This window comes from Diadema antillarum, unplaced genomic scaffold, assembly GCF_040938485.1.
Source record: "Diadema antillarum isolate AM-2024a unplaced genomic scaffold, OU_Dant_1.0 scf00000131, whole genome shotgun sequence".
Classification (NCBI taxonomy): domain Eukaryota; kingdom Metazoa; phylum Echinodermata; class Echinoidea; order Diadematoida; family Diadematidae; genus Diadema; species Diadema antillarum.
The window spans coordinates 737,436-755,159 of record NW_027271020.1 but is presented as its reverse complement, the minus strand read 5'-3'; the positions used below and the strand labels follow the sequence as shown (position 1 = coordinate 755,159).

The window sequence follows — 17,724 nt, the reverse complement described above, 5'->3', positions numbered from 1 at the left end:
TCAAGTTCACATCCGTCTACTCGAAATTGCCTGTCTGCCGCTACCTCATCCACTGCAGCTGAACTTCGAGTCCTCTACATCACCACCTCGGATCGTCATCAGCAAACATTCCTGCAGCTACCTGGAACCATCTCCTGTCCATCTCTGGATCCCCTTCGCCACCAGCTCTTCCTGTCTACCCGTCCTAGACGCCCAGGAGCACATCACCACCAAATCTTCAGAAAGGATCCCACTGGAACTCCCTCTTTATGTCCTATACTTCCCGCTGCATCTTTCACCAAGCCGTCTCGGAGCATCCAGGCCGCATTAACTCAGCCCAAGTCCTCTCAGTAGTGACATCCGACTATGCTGTATCCTCCCATCCCATCCTCGTCGCCAGTTGTAGGGGGGTGTGCCGAAATGTGGGGGATGAGAGAGAGATATGGAGAAGACAGGATTGATGTGAAGACGGTGTGTGTGGGTATGTGTGTCTATGAAGGAGACATGGTTATACGGCACGTGGGTTCGGGTGGGAGGTCGTGCAGTCAATAAAGACAAGCACTCGACAGGAGTCCTGTGAACAGCAAGCAGAGAGGTGCCTGCCACATGGGGGCGCCCCTCCGTTGCTGATGTCTCTGCATAATTAGCATATCCCCACATTTTTGTACATCCATAATGTTCTGATGAAGTAAGAAAGAGAAAGAAAGAAAGAAAATGAAACAAGGTATAAAAAGGAGAAGACATTCTGCTGACATTTTCTCAATTTATGACTCTTGTTAATGACAATTCTGTTCGAAGACCATGCACAAAGGGAACACTATTTTGCTCTAATCACTTCAGTACAGATATATGCTCACGAAGGTTGGCTGGTGTGCTGGTCCAGCGCTACTCGTAAATTGATCTAAAATAGACGGGATGCAACAATACTTGAAATTACGATTCATTCGCCGTAAACCTGAAATGCACTCATGTTCATACTTCTTTCAAGAATCAGTTCGTCTTTGTCCTTTATCTGTCCTTCGGAAATCGATATCTTTATATCCTTTGCATTTCTTCAGAATACAGTCGCACTTTATAGGGAGGTGTATTGCATTGTGGTATAAAGCTGCCATACCCCAACTGTCAACTCAGGAACATCATAATCTCACCCACTCTCTTTGCATTTGATCATTTAATTCATAAGTAAAAGAATTCACGTCATTGACTCAGGAGCGGGTAAAAAATGCTTGAGTCCAGGAGATCCCTCCCCCTGGTTGGTGTCGTCTCGGGGCTTGTTCTGACGGCATTGGTGTGGCGGGGACCGCTGGACAAAGACGCCCACCGCCAGCAGAGAGGCGCTGACGTTGTATTTTACAACAGGTATATTTCTTGTTCATTTTCAGAGACGCGCACAAACACAATGCATCAATAGTTGTTTTTGTCGTCAGTAAAAACGTTAACATTTTCCTTGTGTATATTTCTTCTCTTTTTTTTAACTAAAAGACAGATTTCAGTTGAGCTGGAATCTTTGTGGTCATTGTATGGGGGAGGGGGGGGGGGTAGTGATCAAACTGACCGATTCCACTCTTCTTTCATGCCTCTCTTATACACTCTAAACATACATGCATGTGTATGGAGTTTGCGAGGAGTATAATCGTACACTGTAGGTAACGAATATTTTGACATCTGAGTTTTGCCAAAGTGTCTTTCAGGTACATCAAATGTTACGTGAAAACAATCAAAGCTTATACTGCCTGTAGGCATTTTCTATTTTATTTTCATGATATTCACGAATTGTTTTGTTCTTCCTCTTCTTTGTTTCTTCTATCTCTTATATATATATATATATATATATATATATATATATATTTACATATATATATATATATATATATATATATGCGTGTGTTCATACACGTATGGACGATCAAGTCAGTTCGGGTTAATTCATTTTTAATGATTTTCAATCTCTCAAAACTAAAGTCTTCCAACATGTTTGAAAAGTTTCACTGGAACTATTTTTTGTATTGATGCATTCGATCTACAAGCACATAAACGTAAACATTGTATCACTCGAGATGTCATTTTCCTGAAGAAGCATTATAGAGTCCACGTAGGTTGAGGAAGTTTTTTGTCCTCAAATAATAGAGCGAAAGTGGCAAGTGGATCTTGAAACTCAAGAGAATGTTAAAAGCATAGAGGCTGTTGAATGAATCCCACTGTATGAATTGTTTTTAATGGCTTCCCTTGACATGAATTGTGTGATGTCATTATCTTTTCGTGATGAGGAGGAATACTGTACAGAACATCCATTCAACCACGTAAACTTCATACACCACTCTTATCATATTCATGCACATTCAAACATCTATATCCAAATCAGACTTGCGGTGTCTACTGAGCGAGAGGAGTTATCCGTTGTCATGGTGACGGTTAACACGACGACAGCATTGCGATCAGTAGATGAGCGCTTCGTATCAGTAGGCTCCACGATGGCAAGCATTCACAGAAGTTTTACTTTCGAGTAAGTCTACATGTTTAAAAAAAAATCATGCATGATCCAGGGTGGGACGACTATTTCAATTTTTCTTGCTTTTCTTTCTTGTTCTTTTGCTCTAAAACTAGCTTCAAGTTGTAGAGCCCTATCATATAGGTCAACTTCAACTGGCAATTGTTATGCACCTATAAGGTTGTTGTTGTTTTGTTTATTTTTATTTATTTGTTTATTTATTTTTGCACTGACGAGTCATTGGATAGAAGGAATATTAGTGGTCTGAAATTAGAGGAACAGAAGAGGGGAGGTTGTCTTGGGATGTCAGTACATCCAGCGTCTACTGGAAGAGGTTCGGAAAATCAAAGGTTGAAACTAAGGAAAGTGAAAGATACATCTTTTGATTTGGGTGTTATGAATTACACTTCCCGTCTCGGGCATCACTGGCAACAATAACATCCGATATATGCTATAGCTTTGTAAGTTATCAGATAGATAGTGCTATGTGTATGTATGTACGTATGCGTTTATGCGCAAAATGATATGTAATATGATGTTATAAGTTAGCAATTCTCTACAGAGAAGCTGTAGACACTAGCAAGGAACAAGAAACATTATAATGGCGTCTTTACAGCTGACTGGTATTAGGTACATTGTTCAAGTCATTGTCAGTTCACCAATTCCACTCCTACCCCAGCCGATTTAAAAAAAAAAAAAAAAAAAAAACTTTTTCGTCTTTGAAAATCAACGTCGAGCACACCAGTGCTACATTTTGTTTCTTCTCTTTGTTTGCCTGCCCGTGTACCGTTCACGTCAGCTCAAAACGCTTCCACACGGTTGCGCGCGGACTTTCCCCCGCCGTCTTCCGGATCGGTGGCGCCTTGGCGGACTTCACCCGCTTCGAGGACCGCAGTGACGAGGGAGTCGACCTCGGGAGGACGGACTTTCACAACGTGACATTAAAGTGTGAGCATTGTACTGTATTTCTGAACGGTTTGAGCCGCTCCGTTCATGATGTTATTGCCTCTGTCATCTTGTAGAAATGTGTGTTAAGGATCTGACGATTTATAATCCTTTCTTCCATGTTAATAATGTGCTACTTTCTATAATTTCGTTCCTATCAATACAAACATGTTTCTTCTGGCATGTATTCGTTTATATTTGACTGAAAAGAATGGTTACAATCAGGACCGACATTTTAAGTCATACAACGAAACGGAGTTGGACCTTTTACCTATATACTGCGCATGTGGATTTCCTGATAGTCTTTTTCTTTCGTTTGTTTATTTGTTGTTGTTTTTTTTTTCTTTTTAACATTTGCTGTTATCGCCTATGGAGGCATCAAAAGAATGGCAAATATTCAACGGCATGTTTAAAAAGAGTAAAACTGAATAAGCTTCGAACACTTCCGTGTATAAAAGGCGCAAATGGGTTGTATTGGATGGAGTTAATCATAGTCAACACATGGGAAGAAAAAACAAAAATAAAAAGCTTTTCAATGTTTTTTTCTCTTCTCTCTGTGGCACAGCTCACACTTGGGACACACTGAATGAGTTTGCTCGTAGTGTTGGATGGGAAATAGCCTTCTGTCTAAACGTTCTCCTTCGCAATGGATCCGACTGGGACCCCACGAACGCAGTCAAGCTCATTGAGTACACGGCGAAGAAAGGGTACCAAGTCCTATGGAGCCTTGGAAATGGTAAACAAAAAAGAAATCCGCACTGTTCCATTCCAAAGTCAAGATCACACGTTTAAGACACAGAATAATACATCTGAAACGCTCACTCTGGCTGCATCGCGTCTTGAATGTGCTGATGATTATCTTATACCACTCTTCATTCCAATCAAATTCCGGGGAACTCAAACTCAAGCGCAAAACCTATAGACATATATTCTTCTGCGCTACAAAAGCTTCTGATCTACTTGTTGATAATAGATAGTTAAATGAAAAGGTGTGTTCTGAGTCGTGATTCAAAGACTGCTACAGTTATTGATTTCCTGACCTCTAATAGTAGGTCATTCCAGAGTTTGGGAGCTGCACAGGCAAATGCTCTGTCTCCCAATGTTATTTTTGTTTTGCGTGTTGGAATTTGTAAGAGAAGAGTGTCCTTAAACCGCATATCTCATTATATCCTCACTTGTCTCTCTTCACAGAGCCAAACGGCTTCCTTCGCAAGGCTAATGTCTCTCTAACTCCGAAGCAGATCGCCGACTCCTTTCGACTCCTTCGCAACATCATCTCCTCTACTCCTTCTCTTAGAGGTGCTTTCATTTTCGGGCCAGACACATCCAGTCCGGTGAAACTGAAGTCAAACAACACTCTGGACGATCCGAAGGAGTACCTAGAAGAGTAAGATGAGATGGGCCAGTGATTCAGATTCCTGTGCCATGCGGTTGGCTATGATGATGAACATGATGATTATGATAATAACCATGATAGTAATATTGATATTAATATTAATATTAATAACAATAACAATAACAATAACAATAACAATAACAATGATAATGATAATGATAATAATAATAATAACAATAATAATGATAATGATAATGATAATAATAATAATAATAACAATAATAATGATAATGATAATAATAATAACAATAATGATAATAGAACATCTTTTCCAAGGCCTTACGCACTGGACGTTAAAGGGATGGTACAGTATTAGTGGAGATGAGAATTGGGCTTTTAACTTTTTGCGAAATACCAAGAAAACCGCACTTATGAAATAGTACAGAGCATACCATTTTAAGAGGAATTCAAAGTTTATTTGACGAAAATCGGGTTTGGACTGACTGGAACATCCAACAACAAGGTAAAACAAAGCGATCGTAATAAAGTGTGGGTCCCACATTTATTAGAATTGCTCTGTTTGGGATATCTCAGCCATTTCAAAACCAATTTTCATCAAATAAACGTTGAATTCCTCATGGAATTACATTCTCTCTCATGTTTTATAAGAGGTTTCTCATTATCTCACCAAAAAATGTTAGAAACCGGAAATTAGGTCTCAACCAAAACTATATGATCCCTTTAATCGAACTCGGGTCCTCCGATTGGGAGTCTTGAGTCTTATCCACTATGCCACAGTCAATCTTGATGATAATTCTGTTTGTAAAATCGTAGCAAACTATTGCCAGAAAATGGTTTTCGCAAGCCCTTGGTAGAAAGTCTCCTTAGACATGTCACTACTGACATGAAACACCGTTCCTCTCTCTAAATTCGTTCGATCCGAACAGATTCCTACAGAACGTCGGCAACTCAACAAACGTGACGTCCTTCCACTTTTATTACACCAACGGCAGGACCATCGGTCTTCTTGACTACCTTAGTCCACACACTGCTGACATTCTGCTGCCGAACATGGACATCGTACGGCAGTTGGTGGAAGACAACCGACCTGCGGACCATACCAAGATTTGGCTAACTGAGACGGGTGCCACTTTTGGGGGAGATGCCGGGGTAGATAATACCTACGTGGACGGATTTCTGTAAGTCAGAAAAGACACGTGATGTCGAACACTCACTTTCCCGTCTAGACTAGTAAAACCAGCCTGTTAATATAGTACCTCCTTGGTAAAACCCGAAAGGCTTGTTATTTGATTGTGATGATTAACCTACTACTGAAGGGGACATCTTTGTTGTAATTTGTGTTTTTGTATGTGCATGGTTATTGCTGGCGCGTAACATGGGTGAATGTGCTTGTGATGCTGCATAGTCGGGTGCACGCCACGAGACCGATACCCACGAGTCATACAGCCCATGAGTCATACAGCCCACAAGTCATATAAGTCATATAGCCCATGAGTCATACAGCCCGCGAGTTATACATCCCACGAGTCATAGTCCATGAGTTGAGAATGGGGAACGGGAGCAGAATGTATTGGCGTTGACCAGAAAATGCCGTTTCATTTCCTTAATGTTCTCTTGACCGAATGGAATAACCCAGCCGCACATTATGTCTCTCATCTATCCAGGCTCCTAGACAAACTGGGTGTATCGGCACGCTATGGAGCAGACTTGGTGGTGCAGCAAAACCTTGCAGGTGCATCTGGGGGCGTTCTTGACTCCAGCGCCGGGTATTACCCGCGACTTGTGAGTATCTGAGCCAGGACAACACCCCCTCTTTTTTTTATATACATGTATTACCAGTCAGTCTATTGGTGGTTACGGCGACTAATGCCAATATCACAATCGCAATATCATTCGATGCGAAACAAACTAGTCATCAATGATGATAAGACAGAACTTCTGCATCTATCCTCTAAGTTCCTCGAAAGGCCCCCTGGGGCCGTATTCTGAGAGCTTATTAAGTGTCTGATTAGCACTTAATTACCGAATTGGTATTCTGAGAGCATGATTAAGTAGGGGGTACATTAACTACCATAGCAACAAGCGTTTTGGCGGGAAGGACCTACGCGTTTGCGCGTATCAATGCGCGTGCACCTCTGAGAGGACTTAATCACAGAGTTAATTACGAATCGGTATTCTGAGGGTGTAATTAAGTATGAAAGTTAATGGAAAACTTAATGATACCTAAGAGTGTCATTAACTACTCCGATATCACGCAATACATCGTGTTTTCTCTGCCACAACGATGCTTACCGTCTTCGGTAACAGAGGAGCGGTTGAATGTTGTTATCTTGGTATCCGTAGAATTCAGAGAAAAAAAGAAATATAGCCGATCTTCGAGGAATTTTGTCATTTTATGTGAGCAAAGAGGTTGAGATCTTCGCGTGCGTAGGTGAGTGGTTGTAATCAAATACCGGAGTGTGCGCACGGAGCTCTTGGGTTGTAGTTACAGGGGGCGTGGAGGAGCGCGTATTGAGGGCATATTTGCGCGTGTAATCATCATTTTGGCTTCTAACAAAGCGTCTGATTGGATGGAATAACAATTAGATGGGAGGGACCAAAGATAATTACAGGGGACTTAATCATACCTTAATTACGTCCTCAGAATACCGATTTTGCCCATGATTAAGGGCCTATTAACTTCACGACTTAATCACGAAGTTAATTACAGACTTAATTACGACCTCAGAATACCACCCCAGGAGTCGAACTGACTGTAGGCGACACAGTTATTGAGGAGAACTTAATGTGAGGTTAGGAACCTGGGGTGGTATTCTGAGGTCGTAATTAAGTCTGTAATTAACTTCGTGATTAAGTCGTGAAGTTAATAGGCCCTTAATCATGGGCAAAATCGGTATTCTGAGGACGTAATTAAGGTATGATTAAGTCCCCTGTAATTATCTTAGGTCCCTCCCATCTAATTGTTATTCCATCCAATCAGACGCGTTCTTAGAAGCCAAAATGATGATTACACGCGCAAATATGCCCTCAATGCGCGCTCCTCCACGCCCCCTGTAATTACAACCCAAGAGCTCCGTGCGCACACTCCGGTATTTGATTACAACCCCTCACCTACGCACGCGAAGATCTCAACCTCTTTGCTCACATAAAATGACAAAATTCCTCGAAGATCGGCTATATTTCTTTTTTTTTCTGAATTCTACGGATACCATGATAACAAGATTCAACCGCTCCTCGGTTACCGAAGACGGTAAGCATCGTTGTGGCAGAGAAAACACGATGTAATGCTTGATATCGGAGTAGTTGATGACACTCTTTGGTATCATTAAGTTTTCCATTAACTTTCATACTTAATTACACCCTCAGAATACCGATTCGTAATTAACTCTGTGATTAAGTCCTCTCAGAGGTGCACGCGCATCGATACGCGCAAACGCGTAGGTCCTTCCCGCCAAAACGCTTGTTGCTATGGTAGTTAATAGAAAGATTAAACGAGAACTTACCTGTTTGAAGTTTGATCTTTATTTTATGAGGGAGTTGGAGAAAGAATTCACAGTGAGAGCCCGCTCAACGCGCGCGCAGTCATACTTCGTAGCAACAAGATGTGACTTCTGTCAGAGTGGAAAGATTGAGAACTTACTTGAAGTTGATCTATACATTTTGTAATAGTATTCATGCCATGGGAAGGGAGAGGAGGGACTGTGAATTCTTTCTCCAACTCCCTCATAAAATAAAGATCAAACTTCAAACAGGTAAGTTCTCGTTTAATCTTTCTATTTTATTTCGTGAGTTTACGCAAGAACTCACAGTGAGATTTTGTAGCACAGAAGTCACATTTGTTCCAACTGAACAAACTCAAGCATGCACAATGGCAAGCAAAATGTAAGCTCAAATTACCTTGGTCTGAGGCCATTATTCCCTCACAATGAGCTGTGACAGGCACTGTCCCTCTTCTTGTAGAGGTTTGTCGTAGAATTTACGGAATGTTCGTTCTTTTGACCAGCCTGCTTTTGCGAGGATCAGAGGAATAGGTGCATCCGCCCTGTTTGCTGCTGAGCTAGATGCTGCTCGGGTTGAATGTGCACTGAACATTGTGGTGTCAATGCCAGCGCCAGTCATGATTTCTTTGATCCATCGAGAAATTGTCTGTGCCGTTACTCTCTTGAAAGGCTTGCGAAAACTAATGAAGAGATGACTTTCCTCTCCTCGGATCTCTTTGGTTCTCCGAAGGTAGGCCTTAATGTATGTAACTACACACAAACGTCTGTCTGGGGGGTACGCTTTCAAAAGTACGTCCAATCCAAAATTCCCAGGTCTAGACTGCTTAAGATGTTCATTAACTTTGAATGACACCATAGATTGTTTGAGAATCATGCTGTCTAGATTCAGGCAATGCAAAGTCTGTACCCTCTGGGTGGATATCAAGGCCAGTAACATGCACAGCTTCATTGTTAATTGCTTCAAGCTAAGCGAGTTAGCGGGAGCTAGACTTCTCAAATATCTAAAAACAATATCCACGTCCCAAATTTCCGAATACCGCGGCCTTGGGGGCCTGAGCTGGAACACACCTCTCATAAAACGAGAGAGAAGCGGATGAGTGCTGACAGTAAATTGTTCATCCTCTAACACTAGAAAGGTAGCAAGTGCACTCCGTGCTGAGTTAATAGCTGAATAGCTCAAGTTCTCTTCATAAAACATGTGTGTAAAAAACTCCAAAACAAAATTAATCTTGGCATGAAGGTGACTTTCCTTCTTAAGTGTACAAAACTTTCTCCATTTCCTTATATATGTACAATATTGTCTTTGGGTTGATGCCCTCCAAGATGCTGCCAAGATGTCCACCGTTCTGCTGCTCATGCCAGAGTTCTCGAACGGCAGCTTCAAAACCTGCAACATAACAGATCAAGGCAAGCGTGTAAAGGGTGCGGTTCCCCAGATACTGGTTGCGTAATCAAATTCCTGTGTCTAGGAATTAAGAGTGGTTCATCTTTAAGCATTCTCCTCATGCGAGGAAACCACGCTTGCGTAGGCCAGTTTGGGACAATCAAGAGACCATGTGCCTTGTCGTTTTCTATTTTTTGGAGACATTTGGGGATGAGGCAGAAAGGAGGGAATGCGTAGAAATACAGATCACCCCAATTCAGAGTGAATGCATCCACAGAAACCGCATCTGGGTCAGGCAGCCACGTAACGTACGCAGGCAGCTGCTTATTGAGTCTGGACGCGAAAAGATCAATTTGGGGAGTACCACATTTCTTAGTGATATCAGTAAAAACTTTCTTATTCAGCATCCATTCTGTTCTGTCATTAAAATGACGAGATCTCCTGTCTGCTTCTGTATTGTCACGACCTGGTAAATAGGCTGCTGTGATCCAGATATTCCTTTCCTTACACCAAACCCAAATGTCTCGTGCTGCCCTGTCGCAGGCTCGAGATTTAATGCCTCCCATATTGTTCAGGTAGGCTACAGCTGTTGTGTTGTCAGTTCTAATGAGCACATGTGTATCATGCAGGTGGCCGCAAAATGACTTCAAACCAAGCCCTGCAGCTAAGATTTCAAGATAGTTGATTTCATTGTTTTGAGCATGCACTATCTCCTGATCATCCCATCTACCGCCAGTTTCACTGCTTAAATCAGTGGCACCCCATCCTTGCCCACTGGCGTCAGTACGTAGCTCTAAAGCTGGCCGATCTCGACTAATTGGTGCCGACTGGCAGTGAATGTTATTGAACCACCACATTAACTCCTGTTTAGAAGCTTCAGACAAATTCATAGGTCTATCAAAATGCCCTTTGCTTGATTTTAGTGCAAGAATTTTGTCTCTTTCTAGGTTACGATAGAAGAGGGGGCCATATTGAATAGCAGGGAAAGTAGCAATCAGTTTCCCAATGACCTGCGCCACCTGCCTGATAGTAGGGTTTTGTTTCCCTAGCAATTCCGCACATACTGCCCTGATATTTTGACATTTCTCATGCGGGAGCGTTATAGTCATGCTTTCCGAATCCAAGATAAACCCCAAAAATTGGAGCCGTTGCTGAGGCTCTAGGATAGATTTCTCTGAATGAATGACAAAACCAAGGTCAGAGAGCAGTTTTGTGGTTGCTTGCACCGCTTCTAGTGCTTGTGATTCAGTTTCACCGATTATGAGAGTGTCATCTAAATACCCCACAACCAGGTGGCCTGCCTGTCGCAGCTTTGCGAACACCGGCTTCATAAGCTTTGTGAAGAGCCTAGGCGCTGTACTAAGGCCATTGGGGAGTACCTTAAATTGCCAACATTTCTCGTGCCAGACAAATCTCAAATACTTGCGATATGAGGGGTGAACAGGGACAGAGTAGTAGGCATCTCGAAGGTCGATTGAGGCAAGGTAACAACCAGGGGAAATTAGGGTTGTAGCCGTATGGATGTTATCCATTTTGAAATGCTGTACATTCAGACTGTCATTGAGGTCCGATAAATCTAGAATTAGGCGTATGTCCCCATTTTTCTTTGGGCGTGTAAAGATATTGGACACAAATTCTCCAGCCACATGCTGGCATTCTTCGATTACGCCTTTCTCAGCCAGTTTTCGAATTTCAATGTCAATCTTGCTCTCCTCAGCATTACCCACTCTGTAGTGGTAAGGCGGTTTACCTCTATGAGGTGGGCTATACGCCTCTTGAAATTCAAGTTTGTAACCGCTAATTGCATCAAGTATGAAAGGATCAGTGGTAATATGATTCCACTGTTTGCTAAAATGCCTCAATCGACCCCCAACGGGCAGGTCTAATGGAACATCTACATGTTCAATGTCAAAAACTGACTGTACAGTGTGAGTAGATTGTGTATTTCCACAACAAGAGCTAGGCCTGCAACTTACCTCCTTGGGTAGTGCAGTTACTTTCTCCGTGACACAGTGTTTGGCTTGGCTGGGGTTGCTGTCGAGTAGCTCTGCCCCCGGTTGTGCGCATGAGCTGGAGATGGGCGAGTCTGCGTGTGCGGGGCTGAATGTCTGTATCCCCGCTGCTGCTGGCCTAAAAAAGGCCTGGATGTATCGCCAGCTGCGAGCCAGCCTGCGTTCCAATATTGCTTCCGGCTGAATCCACCGCTGGCCGCGCGCTTGTATGGGTGGTACGGCTGATGAGTAGATCTCTTAGCCTGGCCTTTAACCACACTAAAGGCAGCCCTATTCTCCTCCTTGAGATCTTTTACACGTTGTCCCAAGTCATCACCGAATAGAAACGCGGTCACGGGCGTAGTAGGCTTGCACAGATGTGCGTAAGCAGCGTTCATATCGGGCTTGATCAGCTCCTTTCTCAGGCAATTCATCTCGTAATTGGCATTACAGAGTAAAGCGAGTGCGTCCTGTTGCGCCTCGTTCAAGTCAGTAGGAAGAGTTTGTAGGAACGCACACAGCCCGCGGGTAAGAGATTTCTGTACTCTCTGCAGCTTAACGTCTTTGCTGCGCGTACTCTGTGTCACATTATCCCAAATCACTGGATTGACTTTAGGGACTAGTAAGTTGGGGCAATTGCTCGGTGCTGGGTAGTTTGCCGCTGACTCTTCCATAGATTTTTCCTCCAGACAATGGGAGATGAGATAATTTGTAGAATTTGCCAATTCGTCATTGATAGGGTCGCCCACACAGGCGGAGACCGCAAATTTTGCAGCAAAGGATGGCACTTGTACTGGCCGCCCCGTGAGCTCTGCGGGTGCGTAACCCGCTGCCGCCGCAGGGAAATCGCATTCATCCCCACTGTAGCTGCTGCCGCCGTGGTCGTCGTGCAGCGTACCGCGTGCTTGCGTACTATCGTCTGTAGCACACACATCCATGCCCCCAAACGGCACACCGCCGTGGTTTTCTGCGGTACAAGCCGTGCCAACATGGCCGGCACGTAGTTGCTGTTGTTGGATACGAGTAGGCTGAGACGGCAGTATTTCCATGACCTTTTCAAACATGGATTCGAGTTTAGAAAGGCGGGAAAGCACCTCCGCGTCCGTCTTCTCTTTAGGGGGAGCTGCCTTCTTACTTAGGCCTGGTTTGGTGGGTTTTTTAAGGGTTTTCCCATTCCCTTCTTTCTTTGTTGGAGCCTTAATACTAGCCGGCGAACACTTGGGTTCATGATGCACGGCTGTAGTCACCATCGCCACGACAGACTTAGCTGTATGTAGGGCGCTCGTACTAGTGGTGCCACCCACGACAGGCTTAGCTGTATGCTGTGGGGGAGCGGAAAACGGAATTTCCATCCCGCGATATCTCGTGAATAAAAATCCACTTCCGAAGCAAAGTCAGCTCTAACTGAGCTATAAATAATAACAATCCACAATATGATAAGATATTGCGACGATGCACAGTTAAAAGGACGAATAAAACTGGATTTAGACTGCGATGAGGGAACTTAGCCCCTCGTGCAAAACGTGCGAAGAAGCGATATGACTGCGCGCGCGTTGAGCGGGCTCTCACTGTGAGTTCTTGCGTAAACTCACGAAATAAAATATACCCCCTACTTAATCATGCTCTCAGAATACCAATTCGGTAATTAAGTGCTAATCAGACACTTAATAAGCTCTCAGAATACGGCCCCTGGGAGTCTCCATTGATAACACCTTATCACGAGAATCACAGATGAACAGTACTTGCCGATCCGCCATGGCAGCTATCAGGAAGATCTCTCCAATACGCACTGTCCTAGATCGTGGCACCACCCTCAGACTTATTCATGCTTTTGTCACGTCAAAACTGGACGCATGTAATGCACTTCTCGGTAACGCACATGCAAAAACCATCGCTAAGCTCCAACGGGTACAAAACATAGCAGCAAGAATCACAGAAAGGGCGACCACACACACCAGTACCAAACTTCTCCTCAGAAACCTCCACTGGCTCCCTGTCTGCAAGCGTGTAGAATACAAAATACTTCTTCTCACATACAAAGCACTCACTGGTGAAGCTCCATCCTACATTTCTGACCTCATCCACGTCTACACACCTCCTCGTGCTCTCCGGTCACAACACCAACTACTTCTTCAAGTCCCCCGCTTCAACACTCAATACTATGGCTCAAGTTCCTTTTCTGTCATGGCACCCACCCTATGGAACACCTTACCCAACTCTGTTCGCACCGCACCAACACAAGAGACTTTCAAAACTAAACTAAAGACGTATTTATTTAATCAGTACTTTGATCACTTTTCTTAATTTCTTTATTGTTGTTGTAGTCAGTTGTATTGCATTACATATGTATTTTCTAATTGTATTGTTATTATAGAACATTTTGTAAAGCGCATAGAGACTTCAGTGTAACATGCGCTATATAAGCAGAATGTATTATTATTATTATCATTATTATTCTAATCAAGTGCGGCAGACATTGTTCTGAATGGAAGACAACATTTAGAAACAGAACACGAATTCGGGTTTTTGCGTCTTACATGGATGATATTTGTTATTTTCAGGTTACACACAGCTGACGCTTAAAATCATTATGCAACTTTTGTTGCAACATGTGATGCTTACCAAGTTTATGATCAACGCGAAATAGTCAAAAATACAATAATATTTCGAAGGTGTAGTTTCCGAAGACATGAGACAGATTTTGCTTGCAAACGTGTAATTTGTTATTTCCGTGACGTTGGAGATATCAGGATGCTAAAATCCAGTCCTTCTTAACATCGTAAAACCCACCATTACCTCAGATCTTTTCTGAAGTTTTGTTTATTTATATTGTATATTATCATCATGTTCAACAATCAGACATAAGATAATATCAGACTATGTTGGCTTTTTTATTTATTCGTTATTTTGAACATAGTTAACCTCTGTTTGTCAGTACATTAATGAGACACAAAAGCAGACAGTATTTGTTTTCACCCCAAATACTTTAGAAATTCTGGCTTCTGTTATACCACAAGCGGCTCATGGGTGTCAGAGTACTCAACGTGACGCACGACGTGGGTGAGGGCGTCCTCTCAACGGACTACCCAACCAGACAACGGCATTTCAACTTCACGCGTTATTACCGCATATACGCACATTGCACCAAGATAAGGTGACTAATAACTTGTTCAAGGAAATTGAAATAAGTTTGAAATATATGAGCAAATTTTGGATCCCAGAATTGCTTTTGTAAGTGCACTGCTTCGTACAGTTAGCGTATTAGCAGTAAGCTCACCTCATCTTTGCAGTTTCACTTTTAGTCTGGATGCGAGGGGCTGGACCTTGTTGTCACCGTTTTTTGGTTGTTTTGGGGCTTTTTTGACAGTTTAATCCTATTTCGAGGGTTCTGAATTCGAATCTGGATGATACAACTCTTGCATCCTCGAATGTTTTGAAATACTCAAGGTGGCAGCCAAAAATAGCTGCCGAAGTCTGAAATTGCTATATATCTATTTATGAATGGTGAAAAGTTGGACCAAAACAAACACGTTTTGGCTTATTTCGATGGTGCTGAATACAAATCTGAATGATGCAATTACTTTTGCATCCTTGAGAATTTTGAGATAATCAATCCAAAATGACTGACAAAAATCGGAATCTTTATATATTTCCTTACAAATGGTTAAACAAAATAAATGTATGATTGCACCTTATTTCAAGGGTGCTGAATTTGAATCTGGTTGAGACAACTAAAATCCTTGAGGTTTTTGAGATATATATAAGATGGTCGCCAAAGTGGACATCAAAATCTTGAATATTTTGAAACACCCATGGATGCAAGAGTTGCGATAACCGGACTCTGATTCTGCATCCTCAAAAAAGGGTAAACACCATAATCTCTATTCAATTTATTCCCCATTTGTGAGGGAATATTCTAATTGGAATTTCAATTTTTTGGCGGCCATCATCGATATCTAAAAACCCGCATTGATACAAGACTTGCATCAACCAGATTCGGATTCGGCCGGGGATTTGAACTCGAAATAAATGGAAAGTAGCAATCCATCTTGAATCTTAGTCGCCTGGTCGGGCCACCAAAAGATTGACTGGTGGCCCGACACAAATCTTTAGTGGCCCCGGACCACCGGCCTACCGCTGATGTCGAGCCCTGACACTCTAGCCTTTAGTTTTCTTGAGATATGCGCAGTCATGATAATTATAATCTTATTTCTTCTTGAGCACATTACCAGAGAGGGTTATTGCAGTTATATAATCACAATCATCGCTATTATCATTACCTTGTCATGATCATGTTCACAACTGTTGTTATTGCTGTTTGTTTTTGTCGCCTTTATCATTATTATTATTACCAAAACTATATCATATATGATCATGACCCTTGTCATAAATGACATATATGATCGAGTTTCTACCATTATCTGAGCGAGTTTTTACCATTATCTGATGCCTGATGCTGGCATTCCTTCACAGTCCCATGTATTCCAGAGGGGCCATCACACTCATGGTCATTAACATGGACTCCGTGCACCAGACTCGCCTCGTCCTACCGGGAGCTCTCCGGCACACCACCGTGCACGAGTACCTCTTCGTCCCGCATGGCTCAATGGGCATCTTATCAGAGTATGTTAATGAAATATCATTTTTTAGCCCTGCTCGATGACGTTTGTTGTTGTTGTTGTTGTTGCTGCTGCTTTTCTTGTCGTTGTTGTCGTCGTCAAGTAATAACTGAAGTGAACATTGTTGTTGACGGTGATTCAGCTAATCTTATGATAGGATGCGTTAAAAATCCAAAGTGCCGAAGTGCCAAAGATTGAGATCTTTATGCTTGAGAGGTACGTCCGATATAAAATGAAACAATGATTAAGCAATGAAAGAAAAAAAAGTGAAGTCTTCGATGATGACGATAAAATTTGATTAGTCGGCAGCATGTTTCCCATGGAAGTGAATAAAATCAGATAGAAACAACGTCGTTTCCTACCACTCTTAAAGGAAGCTTAAGGAGGTGATGAGGCCATCTCCGGGGCTGTGAGCTTTACTCCAGTGACTGATTGCATGATGGTGAAACATTTGAAAAAAAAATATTTGGTCAATATATTAATGAAAATTTCACCCATTTCGCACCAGGAACGCGAAGATGAATGGTCAGCCCCTGGCTATGCCCGATGACTCCACCTTACCCTACCATGCACCCCGAGAGTTGCCGGCCGGCTCGCCCATCGTGTTGCTCCCACAGACGTATGGCTTCTTCGTCTTGCCGCAGGCAAACGCATCCGCTTGCTTATGAAGGAAGTCTCCGAAATTATCGCCAGAAATGTGCCCAACCTCTTAAATGTGGTGTTTCAAATCCTATATAGTACCCGATATGGTGTGCCACGTAGGTGATGATGTCTAGGTTCGGTTGTTTGTTGATTTTTGTTTGTTGTTACAACGGAGAACAAAATAAATGCATATGAATTAAAAAGTACAGTAACTTCAACTAACACCACGTCACAGGTAACAGCTTTCGGGTATGTTTATTCACATTCCGAGAAGTGCAGTTCACCTATTAGCACTGAACAGAAGATGAACTTGAAACCAATATTTGAAGTCAAATCTCTTTGGGCTTATCTAGACACTACCAATAAAGAATCCTACCAGGGTGTTTAAGTTAGTCATGTTTCGTGCTGTGTCAATCAAGAAAAAACATATTATAACTTTAAGCCTACTTTTGGTCGTAGAAATTTCTAATGCACTGGTGTTCCACGTCATCCATCCTCTTTCGTATAAAGGTAAAAGGGCGCTGCAACATAAAGCATACGAACGCAGTCGCTAAATCATTAAACATGTTTAACAAAAAAAAAGTGGGATTGTGCATGGAATAAGATATTCAATATAGGCATAGAATCTCTTTGACTATGGGGCAAGATAGCACACTCTGAACTGCAGTCATATGAAGACACACGAAGTGTCTATGCTGAATTCAAATTACTCAAACTATCATCAATATCATGCCATCGTACCATTTTACCTGTATTTTTATTTGCTTGTGCCTGTAAAAATTGTGTATGTACAAATCCTCAAAGATATTGACCTATAGG

General features: G+C 42.4%; 2 protein-coding genes across 2 annotated transcripts; one reads left to right on the top strand and one right to left on the bottom strand.

Moving 5' to 3' along the window:
• The first annotated feature begins 1,201 nt into the window (after nt 1–1,201).
• On the top strand, nt 1,202–16,931 carry LOC139720641 (heparanase-like). The gene is made up of 10 exons (XM_071631998.1): nt 1,202–1,338; nt 2,342–2,482; nt 3,267–3,415; nt 3,957–4,148; nt 4,604–4,799; nt 5,696–5,947; nt 6,434–6,551; nt 14,662–14,798; nt 16,118–16,267; nt 16,772–16,931. The coding sequence occupies exons 1-10, from the start codon at nt 1,202–1,204 to the stop codon at nt 16,929–16,931; spliced, it is 1,632 nt and encodes a 543-aa protein (XP_071488099.1).
• LOC139720677 (uncharacterized) lies at nt 8,278–11,257 on the bottom strand. The gene has a single exon (XM_071632034.1). The coding sequence runs from the start codon at nt 9,663–9,665 to the stop codon at nt 8,682–8,684; it is 984 nt and encodes a 327-aa protein (XP_071488135.1). The 5' UTR covers nt 9,666–11,257; the 3' UTR covers nt 8,278–8,681.
• Nucleotides 16,932–17,724: the final 793 nt, after the last annotated feature.